General features: G+C 44.3%; 2 protein-coding genes across 3 annotated transcripts in view; both read right to left on the reverse strand.

The window, feature by feature from the left end:
• Positions 1–12,403, reverse strand: part of LOC115141751 (periostin-like) — a 39,416-nt gene extending 27,013 nt beyond the window's left edge. The window contains exons 1-2 of one of the 2 annotated variants that reach the window (XM_029680920.2): positions 12,221–12,403; positions 11,230–11,328 (exon numbers count right to left, since the gene is read on the reverse strand). In XM_029680920.2, the coding sequence (XP_029536780.1) occupies positions 11,230–11,328; positions 12,221–12,339 (218 nt within the window). In that variant the 5' untranslated portion in view covers positions 12,340–12,403. The remainder of the gene's footprint in view (positions 1–11,229; positions 11,329–12,220) is intronic. The other variant, XM_029680921.2, reaches the window with a different exon arrangement.
• A 4,577-nt stretch (positions 12,404–16,980) lies between these two features.
• LOC115141272 (short transient receptor potential channel 4-like) overlaps positions 16,981–21,829 on the reverse strand; it is a 32,503-nt gene continuing 27,654 nt past the window's right edge. The window contains exons 13-15 of the mRNA XM_029680021.2: positions 21,212–21,253; positions 18,945–19,034; positions 16,981–18,754 (exon numbers count right to left, since the gene is read on the reverse strand). Of these exons, the coding sequence (XP_029535881.1) occupies positions 18,188–18,754; positions 18,945–19,034; positions 21,212–21,253 (699 nt within the window). The 3' untranslated portion in view covers positions 16,981–18,187. The remainder of the gene's footprint in view (positions 18,755–18,944; positions 19,035–21,211; positions 21,254–21,829) is intronic.

Genomic DNA, 21,829 nt, shown 5'->3' on the forward strand with positions numbered 1-21,829 from the left:
TCCCTCAGTAAGAGTCCGCAGGGGGAAACAGAGATATCATCCCTCAGTAAGAGTCAGCAGAGGGAAACAGAGCTATCATCCCTCAGTAAGAGTCAGCAGAGGGAAACAGAGCTATCATCCCTCAGTAAGAGTCAGCAGAGGGAAACAGAGCTATCATCCCTCAGTAAGAGTCCGCAGGGGGAAACAGAGCTATCATCCCTCAGTAAGAGTCCGCAGGGGGAAACAGAGATATCATCCCTCAGTAAGAGTCCGCAGGGGGAAACAGAGCTATCATCCCTCAGTAAGAGTCAGCAGAGGGAAACAGAGCTATCATCCCTCAGTAAGAGTCAGCAGAGGGAAACAGAGCTATCATCCCTCAGTAAGAGTCAGCAGAGAGAAACAGAGCATATCAAGGCCTGCCGTACGAGGAGAGGGGCTATGTCCCAAATGGCACCCTATTTTCTATATAATGCACCTCTTTGACCAGGACCCATAGGGACCCATAGGGCTCTGGTCAAAAGTATTGCACTATATAGGACAGATGTATTCAACTCTTACCCTAAAAGGTCCGGAGCCTTCTGGTTTTCTGTTCTACCGGATCATTAATTGCATCCACCTGGTGTCCCAGGTCTAAATCAGTCTCTGGTTAGAGGGAAACTATGAAAAAACGCAGTGGAACTGCCTTCGAGTTCCAGATTTGAGTTTGAGGGAATTGGCTACGGTGTCAGATGAGGAGAGTTCATGGCTCATGGCTGACTGCCATAAGTTCTTTTGAACTTAGCCCCTGGAAACACAGAGAAGGGGAAGAGTGGGGGGACGAGCCAGGCATGAGATCACACATGCCCTGATGAGGCACAGTCAGCAAAACCATCTCCACTCTCCCACGCACATACAGGAGAACCAAGACTCCCTCTGGCCTGGCCAAGGGGTTGGAAACTTCCCTGTGTCTGGTGAGCAGCTCTACTTTAGACTGGAGATCTCTGTATGTCAGCTAGCCAAACCAACACTACTGTAGTACTGGCATCTGGTCAATGGATAAAACTGTGCTGTTCCCAATAAACAGATCATTACTAATGATGTGGCCTATCATTATGAGCAGGGCCAGTTGTTTGGTTGTTTTTGTGTGTGTGTGTGTGGGGGGGGGGGGTTCTATCCAGCACTATCCATTAGGTTTGCTGCAGGTAGAAAATGCTAGGAACTGTTCCGCACCTCACTTTGCTCAAACTAATCCTCTCCAACAGACTCGGAAGTAGCTTGTAGCTACTTGTAGCTTAAAATGGGTCAATTATGGGCAGGTAAGGGGACAGTCAATGAATCCAACTATGGAAGAATGTTGTAGCGAATTCGGAAGGTAGCCCTGACCGGGACCCGAATCCTGATCCAGCGAATGTCAAGCCAACACATTAATCGTTAAGCCAAGAGGTTTGAACCGGTTGGTGTAACAGTTAAGGTGTTGGCTTGACAGTCGCTGGACCCAGGTTCCACAAATACTATTATTTGTCAGGGAATACCATACTTTGTAGATCAGTGATACTACACATGATTTTGCTCAAGCTGATCCTCTCCAAAAGACTCAGAAGTTGTTAAGGGCAGTTTAAGGTGAGAGTCAACAAAACCGACGATGAAAGTATGTTGTAGCGAATACCACTCAGCATCCAGGAGCATAGAACACTACACAGTACACAGGAGCATAGAACACTACACAGTATCCAGGAGCATAGAACACTACACAGTACCCAGGAGCATAGAACACCACTCAGCATCCAGGAGCATAGAACACTACACAGTATCAAGGAGCATAGAACACCACTCAGCATCCAGGAGCATAGAACACTACACAGTATCAAGGAGCATAGAACACCACTCAGCATCCAGGAGCATAGAACACTACACAGTATCAAGGAGCATAGAACACCACTCAGCATCCAGGAGCATAGAACACTACACAGTACCCAGGAGCATAGAACACTACACAGTATCCAGGAGCATAGAACACTACACAGTACCCAGGAGCATAGAACACCACTCAGCATCCAGGAGCATAGAACACTACACAGTATCAAGGAGCATAGAACACCACTCAGCATCCAGGAGCATAGAACACTACACAGTATCAAGGAGCATAGAACACCACTCAGCATCCAGGAGCATAGAACACTACACAGTATCAAGGAGCATAGAACACCACTCAGCATCCAGGAGCATAGAACACTACACAGTACCCAGGAGCATAGAACACTACACAGTATCCAGGAGCATAGAACACTACACAGTACCCAGGAGCATAGAACACCACTCAGCATCCAGGAGCATAGAACACTACACAGTATCAAGGAGCATAGAACACCACTCAGCATCCAGGAGCATAGAACACTACACAGTATCAAGGAGCATAGAACACCACTCAGCATCCAGGAGCATAGAACACTACACAGTATCAAGGAGCATAGAACACCACTCAGCATCCAGGAGCATAGAACACTACACAGTACCCAGGAGCATAGAACACTACACAGTATCCAGGAGCATAGAACACTACACAGTACCCAGGAGCATAGAACACCACTCAGCATCCAGGAGCATAGAACACTACTCAGCATCCAGGAGCATAGAACACTACTCAGTATCCAGGAGCATAGAACACTACACAGTATCCAGGAGCATAGAACACTACACAGTACCCAGGAGCATAGAACACCACTCAGCATCCAGGAGCATAGAACACTACACAGTACCCAGGAGCATAGAACACTACACAGTATCCAGGAGCATAGAACACTACACAGTATCCAGGAGCATAGAACACCACTCAGCATCCAGGAGCATAGAACACTACACAGTACCCAGGAGCATAGAACACTACACAGTATCCAGGAGCATAGAACACTACACAGTACCCAGGAGCATAGAACACTACACAGTACCCAGGAGCATAGAACACTACACAGTATCAAGGAGCATAGAACACTACTCAGTATCCAGGAGCATAGAACACTACACAGTATCAAGGAGCATAGAACACTACTCAGTATCCAGGAGCATAGAACACTACACAGTATCCAGGAGCATAGAACACTACACAGTATCCAGGAGCATAGAACACTACTCAGCATCCAGGAGCATAGAACACTACTCAGTATCCAGGAACATAGAACACTACACAGTACCCAGGAGCATAGAACACTACACAGTATCCAGGAGCATAGAACACTACACAGTATCAAGGAGCATAGAACACTACTCAGTATCCAGGAGCATAGAACACTACACAGTATCCAGGAGCATAGAACACTACCCAGCATCCAGGAGCATAGAACACTACTCAGTATCCAGGAACATAGAACACTACACAGTACCCAGGAGCATAGAACACTACACAGTATCCAGGAGCATAGAACACTACTCAGCATCCAGGAGCATAGAACACTACACAGTACCCAGGAGCATAGAACACTACACAGTATCCAGGAGCATAGAACACTACACAGTATCAAGGAGCATAGAACACTACACAGTATCCAGGAGCATAGAACACTACTCAGCATCCAGGAGCATAGAACACTACACAGTACCCAGGAGCATAGAACACTACACAGTATCCAGGAGCATAGAACACTACACAGTATCCAGGAGCATAGAACACTACACAGTATCCAGGAGCATAGAACACTACTCAGCATCCAGGAGCATAGAACACTACTCAGTATCCAGGAACATAGAACACTACTCAGTATCCAGGATTATAGAACACTACTCAGTACCCAGGAGCATAGAACGTTACTCAGCATCCAGGATCATAGAACACTACTCAGTATCCAGGATCATAGAACACTACTCAGTACCCAGGAGCATAGAACATTACTCAGCATCCAGGATCATAGAACACTACTCAGTATCCAGGAGCATAGAACCTTACTCAGTATCCAGGAGGATAGAACACTACTCAGTATCCAGGAGGATAGAACACTACTCAGTATCCAGGAGCATAGAACCTTACTCAGTATCCAGGAGGATAGAACACTACTCCGTATCCAGGAGCATGGAACATTACTCATTATCCAGGAGGATAGAACACTACTCAGTATCCAGGAGGATAGAACACTACTCAGTATCCAGGATCATAGAGCACTACTCATCATACAGGAGCATAGAACACTACTCAGTATCCAGGAGAATAGCTAGCATAGAACGCCTCTCAGCATCCAGGAGCATAGAACACTACTCCGCATCCAGGAGCATAGAACACTACTCAGTATCCAGGAGCATAGCTAGCATAGAACACTACTCAGCATCCAGGAGCATAGAACACTACTCAGGATCCAGGAGGATAGAACACTACTCAGCATCCAGGAGCATAGAACACTACTCAGTATCCAGGAGCATAGAACACTACTCAGCATCCATGAGCATAGAACACTACTCAGTATCCAGGAGCAAAGAACACTACTCAGCATCCAGGAGTATAGAACACTGCTCAGAATACAGGAGGATAGCTAGCATAGAACGCTACTCAGTATCCAGGTGCATAGAACACTACTCAGCATCCAGGAGCATAGAACACTACTCAGCAACCAGGAGCATAGAACACTACTCAGTATCCAGGAGGATAGCTAGCATAGAACACTACTCAGTATCCAGGAGCATAGAACACTACTCAGCATCCAGGAGCATAGAACACTGCTCAGAATACAGGAGGATAGAACGCTACTCAGTATCCAGGCGCATAGAACACTACTCAGCATCCAGGAGCATAGAACACTACCCAGCATCCAGGAGCATAGAACACTACTCAGTATCCAGGAACATAGAACACTACACAGTACCCAGGAGCATAGAACACTACACAGTATCCAGGAGCATAGAACACTACTCAGCATCCAGGAGCATAGAACACTACACAGTACCCAGGAGCATAGAACACTACACAGTATCCAGGAGCATAGAACACTACACAGTATCAAGGAGCATAGAACACTACACAGTATCCAGGAGCATAGAACACTACTCAGCATCCAGGAGCATAGAACACTACACAGTACCCAGGAGCATAGAACACTACACAGTATCCAGGAGCATAGAACACTACACAGTATCCAGGAGCATAGAACACTACACAGTATCCAGGAGCATAGAACACTACTCAGCATCCAGGAGCATAGAACACTACTCAGTATCCAGGAACATAGAACACTACTCAGTATCCAGGATTATAGAACACTACTCAGTACCCAGGAGCATAGAACGTTACTCAGCATCCAGGATCATAGAACACTACTCAGTATCCAGGATCATAGAACACTACTCAGTACCCAGGAGCATAGAACATTACTCAGCATCCAGGATCATAGAACACTACTCAGTATCCAGGAGCATAGAACCTACTCAGTATCCAGGAGGATAGAACACTACTCAGTATCCAGGAGGATAGAACACTACTCAGTATCCAGGAGCATAGAACCTTACTCAGTATCCAGGAGGATAGAACACTACTCCGTATCCAGGAGCATGGAACATTACTCATTATCCAGGAGGATAGAACACTACTCAGTATCCAGGAGGATAGAACACTACTCAGTATCCAGGATCATAGAGCACTACTCATCATACAGGAGCATAGAACACTACTCAGTATCCAGGAGCATAGCTAGCATAGAACACTACTCAGCATCCAGGAGCATAGAACACTACTCAGGATCCAGGAGGATAGAACACTACTCAGCATCCAGGAGCATAGAACACTACTCAGTATCCAGGAGCATAGAACACTACTCAGCATCCATGAGCATAGAACACTACTCAGTATCCAGGAGCAAAGAACACTACTCAGCATCCAGGAGTATAGAACACTGCTCAGAATACAGGAGGATAGCTAGCATAGAACGCTACTCAGTATCCAGGTGCATAGAACACTACTCAGCATCCAGGAGCATAGAACACTACTCAGCAACCAGGAGCATAGAACACTACTCAGTATCCAGGAGGATAGCTAGCATAGAACACTACTCAGTATCCAGGAGCATAGAACACTACTCAGCATCCAGGAGCATAGAACACTGCTCAGAATACAGGAGGATAGAACGCTACTCAGTATCCAGGCGCATAGAACACTACTCAGCATCCAGGCGCATAGAACACTACTCAGTATCCAGGCGCATAGAACACTACTCAGCATCCAGGAGCATAGAACACTGCTCAGAATACAGGAGGATAGAACGCTACTCAGTATCCAGGAGCATAGAACGCTACTCAGTATCCAGGCGCATAGAACACTACTCAGCATCCAGGAGCATATAACACTACTTAGCATCCAGGAGCATAGAACACTACTCAGCATCCAGGCGCATAGCTAGCATAGAACACTACTCAGCATCCAGGAGCATAGAACACTACTCAGTATCCAGGAGCATAGAACCTTACTCAGTATCCAGGAGGATAGAACACTACTCAGTATCCAGGAGGATAGAACACTACTCAGTATCCAGGAGCATAGAACCTTACTCAGTATCCAGGAGGATAGAACACTACTCCGTATCCAGGAGCATGGAACATTACTCATTATCCAGGAGGATAGAACACTACTCAGTATCCAGGAGGATAGAACACTACTCAGTATCCAGGATCATAGAGCACTACTCATCATACAGGAGCATAGAACACTACTCAGTATCCAGGAGCATAGCTAGCATAGAACACTACTCAGCATCCAGGAGCATAGAACACTACTCAGGATCCAGGAGGATAGAACACTACTCAGCATCCAGGAGCATAGAACACTACTCAGTATCCAGGAGCATAGAACACTACTCAGCATCCATGAGCATAGAACACTACTCAGTATCCAGGAGCAAAGAACACTACTCAGCATCCAGGAGTATAGAACACTGCTCAGAATACAGGAGGATAGCTAGCATAGAACGCTACTCAGTATCCAGGTGCATAGAACACTACTCAGCATCCAGGAGCATAGAACACTACTCAGCAACCAGGAGCATAGAACACTACTCAGTATCCAGGAGGATAGCTAGCATAGAACACTACTCAGTATCCAGGAGCATAGAACACTACTCAGCATCCAGGAGCATAGAACACTGCTCAGAATACAGGAGGATAGAACGCTACTCAGTATCCAGGCGCATAGAACACTACTCAGCATCCAGGCGCATAGAACACTACTCAGTATCCAGGCGCATAGAACACTACTCAGCATCCAGGAGCATAGAACACTGCTCAGAATACAGGAGGATAGAACGCTACTCAGTATCCAGGAGCATAGAACGCTACTCAGTATCCAGGCGCATAGAACACTACTCAGCATCCAGGAGCATATAACACTACTTAGCATCCAGGAGCATAGAACACTACTCAGCATCCAGGCGCATAGCTAGCATAGAACACTACTCAGCATCCAGGAGCATAGAACACTACTCAGAATCCAGGAGCATAGAACACTACTCAGCATCCAGGAGTATAGAACACTACTCAGTATCCAGGAGGATAGAACAATACTCAGAATCCAGGAGGATAGAACACTACTCAGCATCCAGGAGGATAGAACACTACTCAGCTTCCAGGAGCATAGCTAGCATAGAACACTACTCAGTATCCAGGAAGCTAGAACACTACTCAGCATCCAGGAGCATAGAACACTACTCAGCATCCAGGATCATAGAACACTACTCTGCATCCAGGAGCATAGAACACTACTCAGCATCCAGGAGCATAGAACACTACTCAGCATCCAGGAGGATATAACACTACTCAGCATCCAGGAGCATAGAACACTACTCAGCATCCAGGAGGATAGAACACTACTCAGCATCCAGGAGGATAGAACACTACTCAGCATCCAGGAGCATAGAACACTACTCAGCATCCAGGAGCATAGAACACTACTCAGCATCCAGGAGGATTTAACACTACTCAGTATCCAGGAGCATAGAACACTACTCAGCATCCAGGAGGATAGAACACTACTCAGCTTCCAGGAGCATAGCTAGCATAGAACACTACTCCGTATCCAGGAGGCTAGAACACTACTCAGCATCCAGGAGGATAGAACACTACTCAGCATCCAGGAGGATAGAACACTACTCAGCTTCCAGGAGCATAGAACACTACTCATCATTCAGGAGCATAGCTAGCATAGAACTCTACTCAGCATCCAGGAGCATAGAACACAACTCAGCATCCAGGAGCATAGAACACAACTCAGTATCCAGGAGGATAGAACACTACTCAGTATCCAGGATCATAGAACACTACTCAGCATCCAGGAGGATAGCTAGCATAGAACGCTACTCAGCATCCAGGAGCATAGAACACTACTCAGCGTCTAGGAGCATAGAACACTACTCAGCATCCAGGATCATAGAACACTACTCAGCATCCAGGAGGATAGAACACTACTCAGCATCCAGGATCATAGAACACTACTCAGCATCCACAGGAGCATAGAACACTACTCAGCATCCAGGAGGATATAACACTACTCAGCATCCAGGATCATATAACACTACTCAGCATCCAGGAGGATAGCTAGCATAGAACACTACTCAGCTTCCAGGAGCATAGCTAGCATAGAACGCTACTCAGCATCCAGGATCATAGAACACTACTCAGCATCCAGGAGCATAGCTAGCATAGAACACGACTCAACATCCAGGAGCATAGAACACTACTCAGTATCCAGGAGCATAGAACACGACTCAACATCCAGGAGCATAGCTAGCATAGAACACTAACAATAATAGATTTCACATGAAAGTACTTTGGAATATACTTTTCTCCAATGTGATCCTTGAAATACTATGTGGTTGTTATAATATGGGGTTATACTGTGTCTGTTTCGTGTGAGCAGCACTATGTGGAAACCTCTCTGCCCTGTGTGGGCTCTGTCCTTTCTGTCTGTGCTCAAAGAGTTTCCACTGTTTCAACCTCCAACCAGTAAATATGGCTGACACATTACTGCCCTATCAGAGCCAGGAACCAGCGGTGCACCACTGTGGCGTCCCTACGGCGACCACACTCACCATACAATAATACCATCATAACCATAGTAACCAGGACCTTTATAATGCTTGGGATTGTGCATTGATGTAGGAGTTGAAGGCTTGCTTGGGTATAATCTTAAATCTTGTTCCTTTTGACGTTCATTACTAAACCCTCTGAACTCTCTTCAGAGTAGTCTTTGTTTCCCAACATACACTAGATGAAGAGATGGTATTTGATGGTCCGTCATCCTCCTAGATTATTCTTTACTGCTGTTCGTGTTTATGTTAATTAAACCTATCCTTCACAACTACTCTCCCTCTCAAGTTCAAGTTCAGTCATAGTACCATTAAAGGTCTCTGTTTCTCAACATGGATGAAGATGATGAGAGGGCATTTGATGGCAGGTCATCCTTATACATTAGACATTCCTCTGATGTTAGTGGCAAAATTAGTCAAAGATAACACAGACCTTTTGTTATCTTTCCTAAAACTCCCCCTGCGTCCCAAATGGCACCCTATCCTCTATATAGGGGACTACTTTTGGCTCTGGTCAAAAGTAGTGCACTATATAGGGAACTCCCTACATGCTCCAGACGCATAGAACACTACTCAGTATCCAGGCGCATAGAACACTACTCAGCATCCAGGAGCATAGAACACTGCTCAGCATCCAGGAGGATAGAACACTACTCAGCATCCAGGATCATAGAACACTACTCAGCATCCAGGAGGATAGAACACTACTCAGCATCCAGTGCCTTAGACCACTGAGCCACCCGGGAGTACTACACATACTTGTTTAACCCATACCTTAACACATACCCCGTATAAACCGTACCATAACACATACCCTGTATAATCCATACCATAGCACATACCCCGTATAATCCGTACTATAACACATACCCTGTATAATTCGTACCATAACACATACCCTGTATAATCCGTACCATAGCACATACCCGGTATAATCCGTACTATAACACATACCCTGTATAATCTGTACCATAGCACATACCCCGTATAACCGTACCATAACACATACCCTGTATAACCCGTACCATAACACATACCCCGTATAACCGTACCATAACACATACCCTGTATAAACCGTACCATAACACATACCCCGTATAATCCGTATTATAACACATACCCTGTATAATCTGTACCATAACACATACCCTGTATTACCCGTACCATAGCACATACCCTGTATAATCCGTACCATAACACATACCCTGTATAACCCATACCATAACACATACACCGTATAAACCGTACCATAACACATACCCTGTATAATCCGTACCATAACACATACCCTGTATAAGCCGTACCATAACACATACCCCGTATAATCCATATTATAACACATACCCTGTATAATCTGTACCATAGCACATACCCCGTATAACCGTACCATAGCACATAACCCGTATAACCCGTACCATAACACATACCCTGTCTAAATCCGTACCATAGCACATACCCCGTATAAACCGTACCATAACACATACCCCGTATAATCCGTACCATAACACATACCCCATATAATCCGTACCATAACACATACCCTGTATTACCCGTACCATAACACATACCCCGTATAAGCCGTACCATAACACATACCCCGTATAACCCGTACCATAACACATACCCCGTATAAACCGTACCATAACACATACACCGTATAATCCGTGCCTCACGAAAGGCACATAAATCTGTTACCCTGACTTCCAAGTGAGGGAATGTTACCCTTGGCTGTGAACCCACTCTCTGAGGGTGTCTCAGGGGGAGTTGGGGATATGAAAAAAAAAACATTACCAATTCACACGTGTATTAATACACACCTGTACATGTGCGAAAAAGGACAAATATAAGCACCCACCAAATGATGATGATTATTATTGTTATTATTAAGCTCTGCTCTGATGTTATGTGGTCCATAGGAGTTTCCATGGCACTAGGGATCACCCTGTGTCCATTTGGACATTTCTGTGTGGCACATGAGACTTCATCATTCCTGGGTCCTTAATGGCACACTATTCCTTGTATAGTGCACTACTTTTGACCAGAGCCCTATGACCCCCTATGGGCCAAAAGTAGTGCACTATATTGGTAATACGGAGCAATTTGGGACACATCCTCTGTGGTCCATACAGAGGACACTAACCTAGCAGTGTCATATTATTCATATTTGAACACAAAGGAAAGAATGTGTCCTGGAGGAGCCCCCAAAAAACTCAACTTCACTTACGCTTTCTTTCCACAGATGGCCCCTTGATACCAGTTACGACACGTGCTGAAGTACTTCTTCTTGGTCCCCATGGCCTGCTGCAGAGCGCACACGTTGGGTCTAACGGTCGCCAGGGAAACAGAGGAGACAGATGGTTAAATGAACACATTTGGAATATCTAAAGTGTTCCGCACTCAGCATACCATGTAATAAATACTGTATGCCTGTTTGATTTCTTATCCATATTTCATATTCACAGTATATTTCACTTTTGTTATTTCACTTTTGTTAATTTTGCTTTCATAAAAATGTATCTGACATAGCAATTTATTTACATTAGCTCTTAAATGTTGAACTTTAAAGCATGATTCATTTAGAAACTATGAAATAATCATATTCAGAATGAAAGTCTCTGATATAATTTGTTTAATGATGTAATTTGTTTCCGTAAATGATCATAAAAGCAGAAAAAGAGTAGTGTTTCAACTCAGCAAAAGTTTGGACTGCATGACACATTTGTAGAGACTGTGTAGCATCAGTATAAATCAGTACATACAGATCAAGTCCTTAAGATAATAATAACAGTAATAATACCAATAATAATACAAATAATAATAATACAAATAATAATACCAATAATAATAACAGTAATAATACCAATAATAATAATACCAATAATAATAACAATAATAATACCAATAATAATAATACCAATAATAATAACAGTAATAATACCAATAATAATAATACCAATAATAATAATACCAATAATAATAACAGTAATAATACCAATAATAATAATACCAATAATAATACCAATAATAATAACAGTAATAATACCAATAATAATACCAATAATAATACCAATAATAATACCAATAATAATAACAGTAATAATACCAATAATAATAATACAAATAATAATATCAATAATAACAATAACAATTCTACTACCACTACTAATGATAATAATAATAATAATAACAATACTAATTTAAAATAATAAACTTACCCCTCTTTTCTTGCTCTGACTTTACTGTGGTAGACTATCTTATCATAAGAAGAGGAGTCCGCCATGTCAAAGTTAGACAGGACAAACACAGCAAAGAGAGCTACAAACAGGATCTTCATGATGATATCCCAGGAAGCTCCTCCAGGTACACAGGAACACTGAGAAATGGGATCTGACTGGGGTGAGGGAACTTATATAGTAGGAGAGACTCACTAGGCTGGCTGGTTGAGGAAATAAGAGGGAGGACTGGAACACACCAAAGCCAGACTCACGCCTGGACCACCCAGCACCCCTCCAAAACCATGTTACGTGCTACTATTCGGGGAAATAGTTGTAAATAGTTGTAAGATTAATGGAAGGTATTGTCATCATTGAGATTTTTGATTTAGTAATCATTTTGATACGGATATAATTTGCTCCCACTTCAGATTTTATACTTCAGATTCTGTTGAGATTCTGTTTAAATTTAAGGAAAAACTACACAAAAAATCACAATGGTATTTATTTATGCCATGGAAAACACCTGTAGAAACCACACTGGCAATGTAGAAGACAGAACATACATCCACCGTTCCTTTCTGAAAACAAGTAGCTAGACAGAGAGTTATCTTGTTCTAGACAGACAAGGTCCAGACAGACATGGTACCATATTGCACTATCAGTCACCTCTGTGAACAGGCAGGCACCACTGGAGGCTGTAAGTCATTTTATTCAGAACAAAGCTGGCCTCCAGATTTAGAAAGCCACAAACACACTCCAGATGGACCTACAGAAGCTGAATCCTGCAATGCCAGTCACTAATCTGTGTATCAACTCCTAATTATTAAACCACATAAACAAAACTCACACACAAGAGGTAGGAGTGAGAAGTAATCTGTCAAAAGTAACAGTTTGTGTTTAGCCCCACCTAGTGGACTGAGGGGAGTGTGACATAGAGGAATCTATGACTATTGGAGAGGAGAGAGGAGAGGAGAGGAGAGGAGAGGAGAGGAGAGGAGAGGAGAGGAGAGGAGAGGAGAGGAGAGGAGAGGAGAGGAGAGGAGAGGAGAGGAGAGGAGAGGAGAGGAGAGGAGAGGAGAGGAGAGGAGAGGAGAGGAGAGGAGAGGGTTCAGAGTGTGGTTGTAAATACCAGAGCCAGATGAACTCTTTAATACACTAAAGATGTTAGGAAAGAAAGCCTCGCTCAGCCTCTCTGCCCACACGTCAGAGGAACAAACAATGCCACAAAGACACGCCTATGTTTCATATGTCCATAGAGCCTTTAAAAAATAGAATTCATAATTGAACTAACTCAATTGTTGTGGGAGGCAAATTGGAGAAAATCCCAGTGATGTGTTATGGGCATAAAAAAAACAGAAAAACACAAGACCATTCTAAAATGTTTTTGAGGAAGAAAACCCTCTAGACAATCATACCAGTGTGTGTGGGTGATAAGGGTCAGTTATCATCTAACTTCTAACAGAATAAGATAATATATTTCTATGATCTGTTGATTGTTTGAAATGTCATTTTTCAAGTGTGTGAGCTGTGCAACTTTACTGTACCTTTGGAAATGGAAGGAATCAAATCAAATTGCTTCTCTGAGCTATTTGAAGAGATGTGTCTGCACCACACAAACCAACTAACAAGTCAATCACTGTTTTGCTGCTCCACATGTGCTATGTGAGGTCGGCAGGATCATAGAGATAACCCTACCGTCAGGGAGGGCAGTGTGCTTCTCTCTCTGGTTAGAGGAACAGAACACTCCTACTGTTCACTAGATTCTGCACAAACACCAGAAACTACACAGTACACAGTACACACACCAGAAACTACACAGTACATGTCCCCTGAACCCTAACCCTTACAGCTTATGACACATGCTGGAGAATGCAGAAAGTTATTTTCAGCCCATAGTCCAAAGCCAAGGTTTCCCAACTCCAATCGCTGTCATTGTCAAGCCAAGCATAACAATGAGTGAAAAATAATTTGCATGAGAGCACCACAGACTGGCAGTCAGGCTCAGGGTCCCACCACATCTATGGTGATTTGTTACAGTTTCTAATCCTATTAAACAATCTACAATCAATTCACTCTGCAATCCATAATTAAGTATTTCCATTAGCCAGAGGAACCAGGAAATCTCCCGGAGCAGTATGTCCCTGTTAGATGAGAGAGTAATGACAGTGTTTTAACACCCAGGCTGGTCAACTCATTTAACACATGCAGTGTGACTTTTCCCTGTAAAGGCCAGCAGACTGCTGGAACACTGAGTGACTGGGGAGAGGAGCAGCAGACACATGGGCTATGTCTGACTCTGAAATGGTACCCTATAAAGTGCACTAGTTCTACTCAGCCGTCTGTCTGTGCCCTTAAATCCTTTATGTCTGTCTCACAAACTATTCCTATCTGTCCTACCATAAAAACGATTAAAGAAGTATATGTAAGAGGATCGGGATTTTTATTTTTCAACAGGTTTCTCAGCCAAGCGAATGTTCCTCTGTGTGACCTTAACCAGTCTGAAGTAGCAGTGAAGTACCTTCATATTAGAAAAGGATTCTTCCAATTCGTGTTACCATGGAGACAGAGATCTAATGAGTAGATGAGACACTCCAGCAGATCTGTAGGTGTGAAGCTGAGAATATCCATGGAAGTGCAAAAAGATGAATGAGGAACGTGTGATATATGGTGATATATATGTGAGAAAACGCTCACTGGCTGTCTAAAGGATGGTGATACTGACTTCAAATCATCTATGTTAAAAACATATTATGTTTATTGATTCATGTTGTAATAACCCTCTGAAGGCTGAATGAATGCCAGAAATAAAACACAACATTAGCACTCCCTCAGAAAGTATACATATCTAATCAATTTGCATAATCAGATTAGCAGAATACAATGCAATACTTCACATGTGAATGCAGTAGTATGTCTTTAAGGTTAACAATGGGATGCTGAGTCCCAGTATCTTACCTTGAAGGGCAAATCTAGGATTCGAAAAACAACTGTCACACCCTGATCTGTTTCACCTTGTCTTGTGTCTCCCACCAGGTGTCTCCCATACATCCCCTGTGAATTTATACCTGTGCTTTCTGTTTTGACTGTTGCCAGTTTGCCTTGTCCCGTTCCTCTTTCTTGTTTTTGTTCCAGTCTCCCCGGTTACGACCTGTTTTGCCTGTCTTGACCCTGAGCCTGCCTACCGTCTACGTCTGCCAACTATTACAGGATAATGAACCCCTGCCTGTCCTCGACCTGCCTTTTGCATGTCTTGACCCTGCCTACCGTCTACGTCTGCCAACTATTACAGGATAACGAACCCCTGCCTGTCCTCGACCTGCCTTTTGCCTGCCTACCGTCTACGTCTGCCAACTATTACAGGATAACGAACCCCTGCCTGTCCTCGACCTGCCTTTTGCCTGTCTTGACCCTGCCTACCGTCTACGTCTGCCAACTATTACAGGATAACGAACCCCTGCCTGTCCTCGACCTGCCTTTTGCATGTCTTGACCCTGCCTACCGTCTACGTCTGCCAACTATTACAGGATAACGAACCCCTGCCTGTCCTCGACCTGCCTTTTGCCTGTCCCTCTATAGTCAATAAATCTCTGAGACTTGAACCATCTGCCTCACATCCTGACATGATAACAACAAAGTGGTAACTCCACCACTTGTTTTGGTAAACGGCTGAGGGATGGGCCTAAAGAAGAAAACACTCAAATAAACGGAGCTATAAAAAGCCCCCCAAAATATGCACAAATGGCTGTACCACTCTCGGATTGCCCCTTTAAGGTTAATAATGGGATGCTGGGAGCTGAGTTAGTGTGCAGTGTTACTGTCAGTACTGAGTATAGCATCATATGGTAAGAACGTGGGGAATTCCTCACAAAAAAGCTAATGAATGGTATTTCACAAGCTAAGCTATGTCAACATTCAGTTGTTGGGTAAGTTAAGACATTTTTTCCATTCTATATCACTCCGTAAAGGGAAATATAGTATTATTTCTAACATGGAAATAATCCGAATTCATGTAAACATTACAGTTCTGAAAACATAGCTTGTCCAAAGAAAGTAGTCTCTTGGCACAACACACCGGGGATAGGGTGATATGAACTGTGGGACAGGGTAAGTTAAGCCGCCTTCAAATGTCTGTACTGAATTAAATATTACCACTACCTTTTTAAACAATGTCTATCTTTAACACAATTACAATCACTTTTTTGTCTTTAAATAATTTTAAACATATTTTAACACAGGCTTAACACCTAATAAACACTGTACTTTTTGAAACACTTTTAAAATAGGACAGTCCCTGTTGTTACCTCCTATCCCAGCGATAATGCCTTGGATTACGCATGGGAAGAAAACATTTACATTTGCTCAACTTGCCATTTGGCTCAACATACCCCGTGGTCATTGGCTCAACATACCCCATGGTCATTGGCTCAACATACCCCGTGGTCATTGGCTCAACATACCCCATGGTCATTGGCTCAACATACCCGTGGTCATTGGCTCAACATACCCCGTGGTCATTGGCTCAACATACCCCGTGGTCATTGGCTCAACATACCCCGTGGTCATTGGCTCAACATACCCCGTGGTCATTGGCTCAACATACCCCGTGGTCATTGGCTCAACATACCCCATGGTCATTGGTGGTCATTGGCTCAACATACCCCATGGTCATTGGCTCAACATACCCCGTGGTCATTGGCTCAACATGGTCATTGGCTCAACATACCCCATGGTCATACCCGTGGTGGCGTGGTCATTCAACATACCCCATGGTCATTGGCTCAACATACCCCATGGTCATTGGCTCAACATACCCCATGGTCATTGGCTCAACATACCCCATGGTCATTGGCTCAATTACCCCATGGTCATTGGCTCAACATACCCCATGGTCATTGGCTCAACATACCCGTGGTAATTGGCTCAACATACCCCGTGGTCATTGGCTCAACATACCCTGTGGTAAATTGGCTCAAATTACCCCAAGGCAAACATTTGGATTATTAGCCCACACAGCTACAAGGATACACTTAACCTCAAATGATGTATAGAACAATCATACAATTATCTACTTTCGTTTAGATACAAGCATCATGAAACCTCCAACACAATAAATACATTTGACTTGGTCAAAAGTAGTGCACTATATAGAAAATAGGGTTCAAACTAGTTTTGAATAATTCGCTAAGGTGTGACATTGTACAGATCTACCTGTAAGAATCATTAGTGTTTTCCGTTATGCATTATGACAAGGGATCGTTGTGAAATAGCAGGGGGCTGACTGGAGGAAGCAGCAGAGACAGGGCTTGTTAATAAAATACTGATAGATTTATCACGTCTAGGGTTACAAAACTCAGGTAACTTTCCCCAAATTCCCAGGTTTTCCAGAAATCCTGGTCGGAGAATGACGTCTTATATGCTTGTTCCATATGACACCCTATGTCCCCTGGTTCCAGAACCCTATGTCCCCTGGTTCTAGAACCCTATGTCCCCTGGTTCCAGAGCCCTAAGTCCCCTGGTTCCAGAACCCTATGTCGCCTGGTTCTAGAGCCCTATGTCCCCTGGTTCCAGAGCCCTATGTCCCCTGGTTCCAGAGCCCTATGTCCCCTGGTTCCAGAGCCCTATGTTCCCTGGTTCCAGAGCCCTATGTCCCCTGGTTCCAGAGCCCTATGTCCCCTGGTAAAATGTAGTACACTATATAGAGAATAGAGTGCTATTTGGTACACAAACCAAGAAACAGACTTCTAGTCTCCAGGTCTCCGGCTTATACGTTCTAGACCAGAATATATTAGTCTGAGAGCTGAATTGGTTCTGGAGTCGCAAGACAAGTTACTACACAGGTCTCCATGAAGACGTATCATAATGATACATTCAAATCGCTTGTGGTCTTTTGAACAGTATTCACTCTATAGTCCTTCTACATAGCAGTCTCATCCTCAACAGTGTGTTCTAACATGAACCCTTCTCTCTTCACTCTCCCCTCTCTTCGTTGTCTTCCTTCTCTGTACACGTCCTCTCCCTCGCTCCACCCTGCTCCTCCTTCTCTCCATCACAGTCCAGCTCCTCCAGGTCAGCCTCCCCCATCTCCTCAGACACAGAGTAGAGCCCAAAGTCACAGATGTCTTTCCTGGCCAGTCCGTCTTTGATGGAGGGAGTGGAGGAGGGAGAGGAGATGGAAGTGGAGGAGGTGGGGATGGAGGAGGTGTCAGTGGAGGTCCAAGAGGGTACCACAGAGCCGTTGACCAGTCGGTTCAAGCCCTGAGAGGTGGAAGGGGATGTGGACGAGGATGTGGAGGAGGGGGCTGCCCTCTGCTGGAGCATGGATGTGGTGACGTGAAACATGTTGGTCTTAAGCGTGGCCGGGGGGAACTTGGGGGAGTACTTGAAGGAGTGGTCAGGGTAGACCAGACTGGAGGCCCCTGCCACTTCACTGGGTTTACTTCCTGCTATAGCCACGCCCCCACCCCCAGGCCCCACCTTCCCCTTCATCATCCCCAGGACCTCATACCTAAAGCTGGAGATGTCCTGCTTCAGCTCCTGGGGAAAGAAACATGCACACATACAACTGTTTATCTATTTATGACATTTACAGTGGACAGTGCAGGTCAATTATCATTCATTGCCGGAGACAGAAACAATGCTTATTTTTAGTTTGTAGTCCCTGTCTGGTGCTGAATTCAGATTGTTTTTAAAGAAATGTGGAATGTCAGAGGAAACCAAACCTTACCTTAAAGTTTTCCTCAGTCAGACCTTCCTCTGTCTTGGCATCTCTGATCATGGCTGCTACATATCTCTTCACCAGGTTCCTCAAAACCTCCTGAAAACAACACAGTCCACAGGTTGGTAGAATCATACCAAACACATCCACTCCTGGGTTACTAACAACTTCTGTAGATAAAATGGAAAACATAATCCTTAGAGTGGACAGGTACAGGAATGTGCCCCAAATGGCATCCTATTTGCTATATGCTGTAGTGCTCTACTTTTGACCGTGGCCATAGAGCTCTACTTTTGACCGGGGCCATAGAGCTCTACTTTTGACTGGGCCTTAGAGCTCTACTTTTGACCGGGGCCATAGAGCTCTACTTTTGACCGTGGCCATAGAGCTCTACTTTGACTGGGCCATAGAGCTCTACTTTTGACTGGGCCATAGAGCTCTACTTTTGACTGGGCCATAGAGCTCTACTTTTGACTGGGCCATAGAGCTCTACTTTTGACTGGGTCATAGAGCTCTACTTTTGACTGGGTCATAGAGCTCTACTTTTTGATCGAGCCATAGAGCTCTACTTTTGACCGTGGCCATAGAGCTCTACTTTTGACTGGGCCATAGAGCTCTACTTTTTGACTGGGCCATAGAGCTCTACTTTTGACCAGGGGCCATAGAGCTCTACTTTTGACCAGGGGCCATAGAGCTCTACTTTTGACTGGGCCATAGAGCTCTACTTTTGACTGGGCCATAGAGCTCTACTTTATGACTGGGTCATAGAGCTCTACTTTTTGATCGAGCCATAGAGCTCTACTTTTGACCGTGGTCATATAGCTCTACTTTTGACTGGGGCCATAGAGCTCTACTTTTTGATCGAGCCATAGAGCTCTACTTTTGACCAGGGGCCATAGAGCTCTACTTTTGACCGTGGCCATAGAGCTCTACTTTTGACTGGGTCATAGAGCTCTACTTTTGACTGGGCCATAGAGCTCTACTTTTGACCGTGGCCATAGAGCCCTACTTTTGACCGGGGCCATAGAGCTCTACTTTTGACTGGGCAATAGAGCTCTACTTTTAATCGAGCCATAGAGCTCTACTTTTTCACCGGGGCCATAGAGCTCTACTTTTGACTGGGCCATAGAGCTCTACTTTTTGATCGAGCCATAGAGCTCTACTTTTTGATCGAGCCATAGAGCTCTACTTTTGACCGTGGCCATAGAGCTCTACTTTTTGATCGAGCCATAGAGCTCTACTTTTGACCAGGGGCCATAGAGCTCTACTTTTGTCCGTGGCCATAGAGCTCTACTTTTGACTGGGTCATAGAGCTCTACTTTTGACCGGGGCCATAGAGCTCTACTTTTGACTGGGCCATAGAGCTCTACTTTTGACTGGGCCATAGAGCTCTACTTTTGACTGGGCCATAGAGCTCTACTTTTGACTGGGTCATAGAGCTCTACCTTTTGATCGAGCCATAGAGCTCTACTTTTGACCGTGGCCATAGAGCTCTACTTTTGACTGGGGCCATAGAGCTCTACTTTTTGATCGAGCCATAGAGCTCTACTTTTGACTGGGTCATAGAGCTCTACTTTTGACTGGGTCATAGAGCTCTACTTTTGACCGGGGCCATAGAGCTCTACTTTTGACCGTGGCCATAGAGCCCTACTTTTGACCGGGGCCATAGAGCTCTACTTTTGACTGGGCAATAGAGCTCTACTTTTAATCGAGCCATAAAGCTCTACTTTTTCACCGGGGCCATAGAGCTCTACTTTTTGATCGAGCCATAGAGCTCTACTTTTGACCAGGGGCCATAGAGCTCTACTTTTGTCCGTGGCCATAGAGCCCTACTTTTGACCGGGGCCATAGTGCTCTACTTTTGACTGGGCCATAGAGCTCTACTTTTGTCCGTGGCCATAGAGCCCTACTTTTGACTGGGTCATAGAGCTCTACTTTTGACTGGGCCATAGAGCTCTACTTTTGACCGGGGCCATAGAGCTCTACTTTTGACCGTGGCCATAGAGCCCTACTTTTGACCGGGGCCATAGAGCTCTACTTTTGACTGGGCCATAGAGCTCTACTTTTTGATCGAGCCATAGAGCTCTACTTTTGACCAGGGGCATAGAGCTCTACTTTTTCACCGGGACTCTGGTCAAAAGTAGTGCATTATATAGAGAATAGGGTGCCATTTGGGAAAAATCGAGTTCAAAATATGTGCATCAGCAGAATAAAAAACATTGAAAACTGACACATAATGAATAAGAAATAATCAATTTAAATATAAATATAAATACCTGATACTGGTGGTTTATTCTTACATTTATAGCAGCCCGTCTCTACAAAAGAGGAACATTAACTTACTCCAAAAGCACACCAGGCAGCATGACTAATCAGTTCATGTGATTTCCTTCTTGGTGGAGAGTTGGCCAGCTAGCTCTGTCATCACCTGCCCGTTCTCTGTTAAAGGGATAGTTTGGGAGTTGGGCAATGAAGCCCTTTATCTTCTTCTCCAGAGTCAGATGAACTCATGGATACCATTTTAATGTCTCTGGATCCAGTATGAAGGAAGGTAGCATTAAGTGAAGACTTCCAGTCTTTGCACTATTCTTTTTCGCTAAACTAGCGCATATACGAGTTAGCATTGGCTTGCGAAAGTACCAGTAACTCCCTTCATACTGGATGCAGAGACATAAAAATTGTTCATTGCCCAAATCCCAAACTATCCCTTTAGTTCCCGAATGATCCCTCTATCCCTTTAACTTCTAACTGCTGATGCTATCAGAACAGTTATGTCTCATGACACACGTCTAACCATTCTGGGAAGAACAGGTCATTTCATTCATGATAATTTGTTGAGAACAACCTTCTGAGGCTAGAGTAGAAGAGAAGAAGTAGAAGATTCAACTGTGAAC

This window comes from Oncorhynchus nerka, linkage group LG14 (genome assembly GCF_034236695.1).
Source record: "Oncorhynchus nerka isolate Pitt River linkage group LG14, Oner_Uvic_2.0, whole genome shotgun sequence".
Lineage (NCBI taxonomy): Eukaryota > Metazoa > Chordata > Actinopteri > Salmoniformes > Salmonidae > Oncorhynchus > Oncorhynchus nerka.